The sequence below is a fragment of the Chiloscyllium punctatum genome, chromosome 28 (genome assembly GCF_047496795.1).
Source record: "Chiloscyllium punctatum isolate Juve2018m chromosome 28, sChiPun1.3, whole genome shotgun sequence".
Taxonomy (NCBI): Eukaryota; Metazoa; Chordata; class Chondrichthyes; order Orectolobiformes; family Hemiscylliidae; genus Chiloscyllium; species Chiloscyllium punctatum.
In genome coordinates this window covers 6,065,785-6,076,234 of record NC_092766.1, presented here as the reverse complement: position 1 = coordinate 6,076,234, position 10,450 = coordinate 6,065,785, and the positions used below count along the sequence as shown (strand labels likewise).

Sequence of the window (10,450 nt, the reverse complement as noted above, 5' to 3'; positions counted from 1 at the left end):
CTGCTGTGCTTTTCCAGCAACACACTTTCAACTCAATCCTCTATCCACGTTACCCATGCATCCTTATCTTAGGCAGCAGCCCCTTGTGAGGCACCTTGTTGAAGACCTTTTGGGAAATCTAGGTACACCACATCTACTGGGAATCCGTTGTCCACCTTGCTTATAATATCTTCACAGAATTCCAAAAGATTTGTGAAGCATGGCCTGCCCTTCGTGAACCCATGCTATATCTGTACAACGGGACAATTTCAATCGAGATGCCTTGCTAGTCTTCCTTGATAATAGACTTAAACATCTTCCCCACGATAGAAGTTAAGCTAACCAGTCTCTAATTCCCTCCCTGTTTAAACACTGGCATCACATTTGCTGTTTTCCAATCTGCTGGGACAGCGTTTAGTGATTCAAACCTCAGAAAATTCAGTAGAGCATTGAGAAATATAGGAATTTGCACCAGATTAATGTTTGCTTTCAATTATCCACATTTTGCAATGAGGGAGGAGTTACAATAAGATCACAGCCACACACAGACATACACACACCCTACAGAGTCAGTCAGGAGAGTAGAACACACGATAAATCCTCACCGCTGCGTCTCGCACGGTCAGTTGGACTGAAGAGAAATCCAAGATCTCGAAGTAAACACGGAGAGGGCAAAATGTGCGTCTATCTGTTCATCACTCACTTCCTCCTCCTCGTATCTTCCACCACTGAACATTGTAAGTGTCTCGAATTTTAATTTTCTGGGAAACATTGACAGTAGAAATGTTGTTGGTTGTGGCTGTCAGATTCGTACAGGGACCAAGGTGCCTAGGACATTGTGAACCTGTCACACAGGCTGATTATTTTCAACTTAAAGCCTGATTGAAATCTCGGGAGTCTACTCATCCCCCCCCCGGGAAAGTTCTGACTGGGGAATGGCATCTATTTTACGCCCAATGTGGATTCACTTGATTGATTAACAGGAAGCTGTTTTAAGACAGAAAAGTGCTGGAGAAACTCAGCGAGGCTAAAACATCTGTGCACAGAGAGAGAGAGAGAGAGAGAAAGAGAGAGAGAGAGTTTAACATTTCGAGTCCGACCTGACTCCTGTTCAGGAATGAGAAGGGAGGTTACTTATGAGGTGTGTTTACTACAGATCGAGAAGGGAAAGATTTCTGGGGGGATGGGAGAGACGTAGTAAAAATCTGAAGAGTTTTCCTTTTTAGATCAGGAACTGGAATCCGAAATGATTTCACCAAACTCCACACTCTAACAGAATTACCACCTGCACTCTGTAAAGTTATAGATTTTTTACAGGGTGTAGAGAGGACCTTCAGCCCACTATCTCCTCCTATCCACTTTCCCAGCGATTTACCCATAGCCTTGTATGTTCATGTGGTCATCTTTTTCAGTGCCTTGAGGGTTTCAGCCTCCGCCAAACCTTCTGGCAGTGAGTTCCATATTCCCATTGCCCTGAGGGTGTAAGATTGATTCCTCAAATCCCCTCTAAATCTCCTGCCCCTCCACATTTAAATCCTCCTTCTCCTGGTCTATGCTCTCCATAATTATTTTGCACCTCAGTCAGCTCTCCCTCAGTTCTCGCTGCTCTGTGGAAAACAACGCCAGCCAGGTTGGTGTCCGAACGATTCCAGCCCAGGTTAATCTGCACTAATATTAATGACTTACCTACAGGGAGTCACGTATTGCTGCCAGTGGGGACCTCATCTTTAGTGCCAACTCCACTTCAAAGATCACAGCAGAAAATCCAGGCTGAGAATTTCAGTTTCAAAGTGTCGGAGGGTCAGTGCTGAGGGAGTGGGCACTGCTGGAGGGTCAGTACCGAGGGAATGGGCACTGTTGGATGGTCAGTGCTGAGGGAGTGGGCACTGTCAGAGGGTCAGTGCTGAGGGAGTGGGCACTATCGGAGGGTCAGTGCTGAGGGAGTGGGCACTGTCGGAGGGTCAGTGCTGAGGGAGTGGGCACTATCGGAGGGTCAGTGCTGAGGGAGTGGGCACTATCGGAGGGCCAGTGTTGAGGGAGTGGGCACTGTCGGAGGGTCAGTGCTGAAGGAGTGGGCACTGTGGGAGGGTCAGTGCTGAGGGAGTGCCGTGCTGTCGGAGGGTCAGTGCTGAGGGAGTGCCACACTGTCGGAGGGTCAGTGCTGAGGGAGTGGGCACTGTCAGAGGGTCAGTGCTGAGGGAGTGCCGCACTATCGGAGGGTCAGTGCTGAGGGAGTGCCGCACTGTCGGAGGGTCAGTGCTGAGGGAGTGCCATGCTGTCGGAGGGTCAGTGCTGAGGGAGTGCCACACTGTCGGAGGGTCAGTGCTGAGGGAGTGGGCACTGTCAGAAGGTCAGTGCTGAGGGAGTGCCGCACTATCGGAGGGTCAGTGCTGAGGGAGCGGGCACTGTCAGAGGGTCAGTGCTGAGGGAGTGGGCACTGTCAGAAGGTCAGTGCTGAGGGAGTGCCGCACTATCGGAGGGTCAGTGCTGAGGGACAGGGCACTGTCAGAGGCTCCTTTTCAGACTGTTCTCTCTGGTGGATCCCAAACATTCTCTGGCAAATAACTGGCTGACGGGTAGCAGCAGCGTACCCTGCCTCTGGGATCACAAAGATATCAGATCTTCAAAGTGAATCCGAATATCTGGTAATGATCACACTGCCCTTTCTGGGGAGGGAGGGAGGGAGGGGGGGGGGGGGCGGGAGCAATACTGACTGTACCTCGAAACATTGTGAAGTGCTTTAGGCTGTTCTGAGGTGACAAATCACACTCTTTATGAAGTTCAGAGCCATACTGGGTGTGGTCTACAGTTCTTGTTGCCTCTGCTTTGATTTGCAGCTTCCACACGAGGACAGGAACCTGTTACAGTAACTGAGGAGCTGGTTCTGCAGGAGGGATTTAAATTGCAAAGAGTATTTGTGCACGGGGTGGGGTGGGGGGAAGAGGCTTTGACGAGTTCAGGTTTACTCTGTGGACTGCATTCATTGCAGTCGGCTGTCCTGGTTACTCCTTCGATGACTCATTCATGTTAATCTCCATTTCTGTCAGTTTCACTCAGCCATTGGAACAGGAAGAAGGCTGTTTAATATTCCAAGCCATTTAACTGCACTGTCACCTTTACCTGGTAATCCTAGAGGTTGATTATTCCAACACTCTCTCCGCTAACCACCCCTGCCTCTACCCACCCTGCACCATCCCTGCCGAGTAACCTGAGAATGAAAGCAGACAGCTGCCCTGTCCTCACACCACCCCCACCCTGGCACAGTGAGCTGCACTTTCAATCAATGTTCCATATTTATATTCACGATCTACTTTTCAAATCAATTAATGGCCCTCATCCCTCCCTATCTTTGTCACCCCCTCCAGCCCCTACACCCCCTCCCTATCCCTGTCACCCCCTCCAGCCCCAACACCCTCTCCCTATCCCTGTCACCCCCTCCAGTCCCTACACCCCCTCCCTATCTCTGTCACCCCCTCCAGCCCCAACACCCTCTCCCTATCCCTGTCACCCCCCTCCAGTCCCTACACCCCCTCCCTATCACTGTCACTCCCTCCGGTCCCGACATCCCCTCCCAATCCCTATCACCCCCTCCAGTCCCTACACCCCGTCCCTATCCCTGTCACCCCCTCCAGCCCCTTACACCCCCTCCCTATCCCTGTCACCCCCTCCAGCCCCTTACACCCCCTCCCTATCCCTGTCACCTCCTCCAGCCCCTCCCTATCTCTGTCACCCCCTAAACCCCCTCCCTATCCCTGTCACCCCCTCCAGCCCCTACACCCTGTCCCTATCTCTGTCACCCCATCCAGTCCCTTACACCCCCTCCCTATCTCTGTCACCCCCTCCAGCCCCTTACACCCCCTCCCTATCTCTGTCACCCCCTCCAGCCCCAACACCCTCTCCCTATCCCTGTCACCCCCCTCCAGTCCCTACACCCCCTCCCTATCACTGTCACTCCCTCCGGTCCCGACATCCCCTCCCAATCCCTATCACCCCCTCCAGTCCCTACACCCCGTCCCTATCCCTGTCACCCCCTCCAGCCCCTTACACCCCCTCCCTATCCCTGTCACCCCCTCCAGCCCCTTACACCCCCTCCCTATCCCTGTCACCTCCTCCAGCCCCTCCCTATCTCTGTCACCCCCTAAACCCCCTCCCTATCCCTGTCACCCCCTCCAGCCCCTACACCCTGTCCCTATCTCTGTCACCCCATCCAGTCCCTTACACCCCCTCCCTATCTCTGTCACCCCCTCCAGCCCCTTACACCCCCTCCCTATCTCTGTCACCCCCTCCAGCCCCTCCCTATCTCTGTCACCCCCTAAACCCCCTCCCTATCCCTGTCACCCCCTCCAGCCCCTACACCCTGTCCCTATCTGTCACCCCTTCCAGTCCCTACACCCCTCCCTATCTCTGTCACCCCCTCCACCCCCTCCCTATCTCTGTCACCCCCTCCAGCCCCTACACCCCCCTCCCTATCTCTGTCACCCCCCAGGTCTCTGCTCTCCTCCAGTTCTAGCCTCTCCCCCGATTTCTATCACTCTGCCATCGGGGAATTGCCTGGGGGCCAATCTCTGGAACACCCTCTTTAAACATCACCGCCTCCCTGTCTCCTCCTTGGTTTAAAGGCGTTGGATTGCAGGACAGACTAGTCAAGAGGGTGGAGTGGTGTATGGTGGACGCGCTGGTGAAATTTGCTCTTGGCCTTGGCTTTGGAATCACATTTGACATGTTTGTCCTGTTAGTTCTGATACAGGAATGGGTATAGGAATGGCCTAAACTAATTACCAAAATGATGTACAATCTTCAGCTCATTTGCATGCAAAACCTGTCAAATTGAGTGCAGAACCGATCTGCTTAGGACAATTTTCCCAGCCCCAGTGCTCTGCACTGTACCGCTCTCTTGTAGATCAATTCTGCCCGTGTGCAAGTAACAGCAATTATCATTACTATGCTGTATTTAATTTCACTTCTCAAAGTTGTCCACTAAATTCTTCATTAATAAAAGCAGCAAAAAGAAAAGGTAACATGATCCCCCTTGCAGTTTGCGTCTGGCTCACAGACATGGGAAGAGACCGTGACACGTTTTACCTGAGGATGCTGCCATGGCATGGTGGCTCACTGCTATCTCACAGCGCCAGGGACCCGGGTTCGATTCCATCCTCAGGCAACTGTTTGTGTGGAGTTTGCACATTCTCCCCCGTGTCTGTGTGGGCTTCCTCTGGGTGTTCCAGTTTCCTCCCACAATTCAAAGATGTGCAGGTTAGGGTGGATTGGCCATGGGAAATTGCCCCATAGCGTCCAGGGATGTGTAGGTTAGTGTGGATTGGCCGTGGGAAATTGTCCCATAGTGCCCAGGGATGTGCAGGTTAGGGTGGGTTGGTCATGGGAAATTGTCCCATAGTGCCCAGGGATGTGCAGGTTAGGGTGGATTGGCCATGGGGAATTGTCCCATAGTGCCCAGGGATGTGCAGGTTAGGGTGGATTGGCCATAGGGAATTGTCCCATAGTGCCCAGGGATGTGCAGGTTAGGGTGGATTGGCCATGGGAAATTGTCCCATAGTGCCCAGGGATGTGCACATTAGGGTGGATTGGCCATGGGAAATTGTCCCATAGTGCTCAGGGATGTGCAGGTTAGGGTGGAATGGCTGTGGGAAATTGTCCCATAGTGTCCAGGGATGTGCAGGTTAGGGTGGATTGGCCATGGGAAGTTGCCCCATAGTGCACAGGGATGTACAGTCTAAGTGAATCTTTCATGGAAAATGCAGGTTTTCAGGGATAGGTGGGATGCTGTTTGGAGGGTTGATTTGGACTTGGCGGGTCGAATGGCCTGCTTCCACACTGTAGGGATTCTATGTTCAGGGTGCTATTATAATCCAAAAGATACTCATAACCCCTTGACTGCGAATTTAAGAGGTGTATTTGTTCCTGGTTTTTACTTTGAAGAGAGGTTGTAAGGCAGAGGCGCAGTACATCTACCAATACCACAAGAGTATACAGCTCGTGAGGCCTTGTTTTTTTTTAAAGGTTGGAACAATAGAAGTAGCCTGGCCGGGTGTGGCCAGCTGTCATGGAATCAGGATTTCTAGTTTTCTTTTTTTTAGTTTTTAGCTTTAGCTTTAAGCAGTTGCAGTCGTGGTCTCTATATTCCCTCTCTCGATTACAGCCAAAGCCTAAACTACAAGATTACACGTGAGACAAAATCTGTTTATTGAATTTGCCATTGTGCCAAAGGGGTGTGTTTTTGAGAGGTTACTATATTGGTGCAGCTAATTAGTCATAGTTATTGTATCTATTATTTAGTTAGATCTTCCACTAGAGTTGTTATTCTGAGTTCCTCTTTCTTTGGTTGTATTTTAACTACAGTGTTTGAGTAAATTGTGTTTTTGCTTAACGTCAAATAGTCTGACCGGTTGCATTGCACCTGGAATACAGCATTGCCTTAAAAATAAGAAAACGTGCGGGTCTAGGGTATGTTCTTAAAATATTTTGCGGGGTGTGGTCCATAACAATGAAAATATGTTTATATTTTTGATGCATAATAGATACTGAAGATAGTAAGTCGCACAGTGATGTGACAGGGCACCACAGTATACAGCAACAGCAAATCTACCCAGCAAAGGCTTCCTTCAAGCACCACCATAACCACCATGCCAGCCGTCAAACCAAGCTCAGGGCAGGTTGCAAGGATGCTCTCACATGTCCGACACTGATAAAACGTCATAACCCTCACTTCCCCGACTACGAAATCACTTTCCCCCTGGGGCGCCCCAGTGCTGCCAACATTGGTGCCATCTGCCAATACAACTGGCAAAAGAATGCACATGGTGACACCCAGCCCCCAAGCACCGGGTTCGGCTACTTACATCGAAGGATTGAAACAATCAAGAAGATGGAGAAGGGCTACAGGGACTGTTGTCACAGTTCAAGCAGAGGACACAGACTGGCATGCTCAGAGAACGTGGTGAGTGATTTAACAACCTCCTGGTTGGACCTTCTTAGATCCTGTCCATGTTCCACCTCAGACATTAATAGTCCCGCTGCTTTTATTTTCAATAGGAATCATTATTTCCAAACCCCACCAGTTCAGACACCCTCCCAATCCTTGAAACCTCCACCAGTCTGAAGACACCCTCTCTAACTCTCACCCCCTCCAGCCCCAACACCCTCTCCCTATCTCTGTCACCCCCACCAGCCCCTACACCCCCTCCCTATCTCTGTCACCCCCTCCAGTCCCTACACCCCCTCCCTATCTCTGTCACCCCCTCCAGCCCCTACACCCCCTCCCTATCTCTGTCACCACCTCCAGCCCCTACACCCCCTCCCTATCTCTGTGACCCCCTCCAGCCCCTACACCCCCTCCCTATCTCTGTGACCCTCTCCAGCCCCTACACCCCCTCCCTATCTCTGTCACCCCCTCCAGCCCCTACACCCTCCCCCTATCTCTGTCACCCCCTCCAGCCCCTACACCCACTCCCTATCTCTGTCACACCCTCCAGTCCCTACACCCCCTCCCTGTCTATGTCACCTCCTCCAGCCCCTACACCCCCTCCCTATCTCTGTCACCCCCTCCAGTCCCTACACCCCCTCCCTGTCTATGTCACCTCCTCCAGCCCCTACACCCACTCCCTATCTCTGTCACACCCTCCAGTCCCTACACCCCCTCCCTGTCTCTGTCACCTCCTCCAGCCCCCTACACCCTCTCCCTATCTCTGTCCACCCCCTCCCTATCTCTGTCACCCCCTCCAGCCCCTACACCCTCCCTATCTCTGTCACCTCCTCCAGCCCCTACACTCTCTCCCTATCTCTGTCACCTCCTCCAGCACCTATACCCCCTCCCTATCTTTGTCACCTCCTCCAGCCCCCTACACCCCCTCCCTATCTCTGTCCACCCCCTCCCTATCTCTGTCACCCCCTCCAGCCCCTACACCCTCCCTATCTCTGTCACCTCCTCCAGCCCCTACACTCCCTCCCTATCTCTGTCACCTCCTCCAGCACCTATACCCCCTCCCTATCTTTGTCACCTCCTCCAGCCCCTACACCCCCCCATCTCTGTCCACCCCCTCCCTATCTCTGTCACCTTCAGCCCCTACACCCCCTCCCTATCTCTGTCACGCCCTCCAGCCCCTACACTCCCTCCCTATCTCTATCACCCTCTCCAGCCCCTACACCCCCTCCCTATCTCTGTAACCCCCTCTAGCCCCTACACCCCCTCCCTATCTCTGTCACCCCCTCCAGCCCCTACACCCCCTCCCTATCTCTGTCACCCCCTCCAGCCCCTACACCCCCTCCCTATCTCTGTCACCCCCTCCAGCCCCTACACCCCCTCCCTATCTCTGTCACCCCTCCAGCCCCTACACCCCCTCCCTATCTCTGTCACCCCCTCCAGCCCCTACACCCGCTCCCTATCTGTCACCCCCTCCAGCCCCTATACCCCCTCCCTATCTCTGTCACCCTTCCAGCCCCTACGCCCCCTCCCTATCTCTGTCACCCCCTCCAGCCCCAACACCCCCTCCCTATCTCTGTCACCCCCTCCAGACCCTATACCCCCTCCCTATCTCTGGCACCCTTCGAACCCCTACATCCCCTCCCTATCTCTGTCAACCCCACCAGCCCCTACCTATCTCTGTCACCCCCTCCAGCCCCTACACTCCCTCCCTATCTCTATCACCCTCTCCAGCCCCTACACCCCCTCCCTATCTCTGTCACCCCCTCCAGCCCCTACACCCGCTCCCTATCTGTCACCCCCTCCAGCCCCTATACCCCCTCCCTATCTGTCACCCTTCCAGCCCCTACGCCCCCTCCCTATCTCTGTCACCCCCTCCAGCCCCAACACCCCCTCCCTATCTCTGTCACCCCCTCCAGACCCTATACCCCCTCCCTATCTCTGGCACCCTTCGAACCCCTACATCCCCTCCCTATCTCTGTCACCCCCACCAGCCCCTACCTATCTCTGTCACCCCCTCCAGCCCCTACACCCCCTCCCTATCTCTGTCACCACCACCAATTCTGGACTATTGTGGAGCATTTCAGGGAACATCTCTGGGACACACACACCCACCAACCCCACCGCCCTGTGGCTGAATACTTCAACTCCCCCTCCCACTCCGCCAAGGACATGCAAATCGTGGGCCTCCTCCACCGCCAAATCTACGCTGCCTGATGCCTGGAGGAAGAACACCTCATCTTCCCCCTTGGGACCCTCTAACCACACAGCAGCAACCTTGACTTCTCCAGTTTCCTACTCTCCCCTCCTTCCACTTCATCCCAGATCCAACCCTCCAACTCTGCACCGCTCTTGTGAACTGTCCTACCTGTCCACCTTCCTTCCCACCTATCCGCTCCATCCTCCGCTCTGACCTATCACCATCAACGCCCCCGCACCAACTGCATCTACCTATCGTCTTCCCAGCTACCTTCCCCTCCCCCTCCTATTTATCTCTCGGGCCCCCCCGCCTCACATTCCTGACGAAGGGCTTATGCCCGAAACGTCGATTCTCCTCAGATTTTGCCTGACCTGCTGTAACTTTTCCAGTGCCACACGTTTCGACTCTGCCTCCCCAGCATCTGCACTCCTCACTTTCTCTGATTTGAAATTTAAACAAAGGCTGGCAGTTGTCTGTCAGTCATCGTTAGCTGGTGCATTTTTGATACTGTGACGTCTGGCTCTGTCGAAGGGCCTGTTGGTGTCGGGGCTGTTTTAGTGCTGTCTAATCTCTCCCAACAGTGGAGGAAAGAACTGCATAACTTCTGCATGATGGAGCAGTCGATCAAAAGCAAGCAGTATCATTGCTGCACCAAGGTACATCATGAACGATACAGTTGCTTTGAGAATGATGCCCAGAGCCACCGCTACACTCGGCAGGGAAGGAACAGACATAGCCTCGTTGGTCGCGATGATGCCACCATATTAACCATGTCATTGCCAAACGTCATCTTCCCTCCCGGAGAGCCCAACAGAGAGAATATCCACAACATCTGCAGCCTGAGAAAGATCCGGCCACGATATTCGAGCGGGTCCCTGCCACTGTCCAGCTACAGTCAGCTGACTCGTCAGGCCAAGGCAATTGATGGGCTCGAGACCAGCTACGAGAAATGCTGCATTGAGCACAACAAGTTGGCATGTGCGCACAAACAGGTAAGCAACTCAGGGACAGGGAGTTTCCCCTGAGACAGCCTCAGCTGGGGAACCACTCCGGGCAGTTGGTTCCAGTGGTTACCACCGTCTCCTTATTGTTCACCTGGTGCCACAAGGAGGTATGTTCGAAATCCAGTTCACAGGCTCCAACGCCAAGTCCCAGTTCACATTTCCACTGCCGTCACTGAGGGAGTGGGCACTGCTGGAGGGTCAGCGCTGAGGGAGCGCCGCACTGTCGGAGGGTCAGTGCTGAGGGAGCGCTGCACTGTCGGAGGGTCAGTGCTGAGGGAGCGCCGCACTGTCGGAGGGTCAGTGCTGAGGGAACGCTGCACTGTCGGAGGG

The 10,450-nt window shown here is 53.6% G+C and overlaps 1 protein-coding gene across 1 annotated transcript in view; it reads left to right on the top strand.

The window, feature by feature from the left end:
- The first annotated feature begins 540 nt into the window (after window positions 1-540).
- ecm1b (extracellular matrix protein 1b) overlaps window positions 541-10,450 on the top strand; it is a 28,556-nt gene continuing 18,646 nt past the window's right edge. The window contains exons 1-3 of the mRNA XM_072548787.1: window positions 541-716; window positions 6,516-6,934; window positions 9,698-10,108. Coding sequence (XP_072404888.1) covers window positions 656-716; window positions 6,516-6,934; window positions 9,698-10,108 — 891 coding nt within the window. The 5' untranslated portion in view covers window positions 541-655. The remainder of the gene's footprint in view (window positions 717-6,515; window positions 6,935-9,697; window positions 10,109-10,450) is intronic.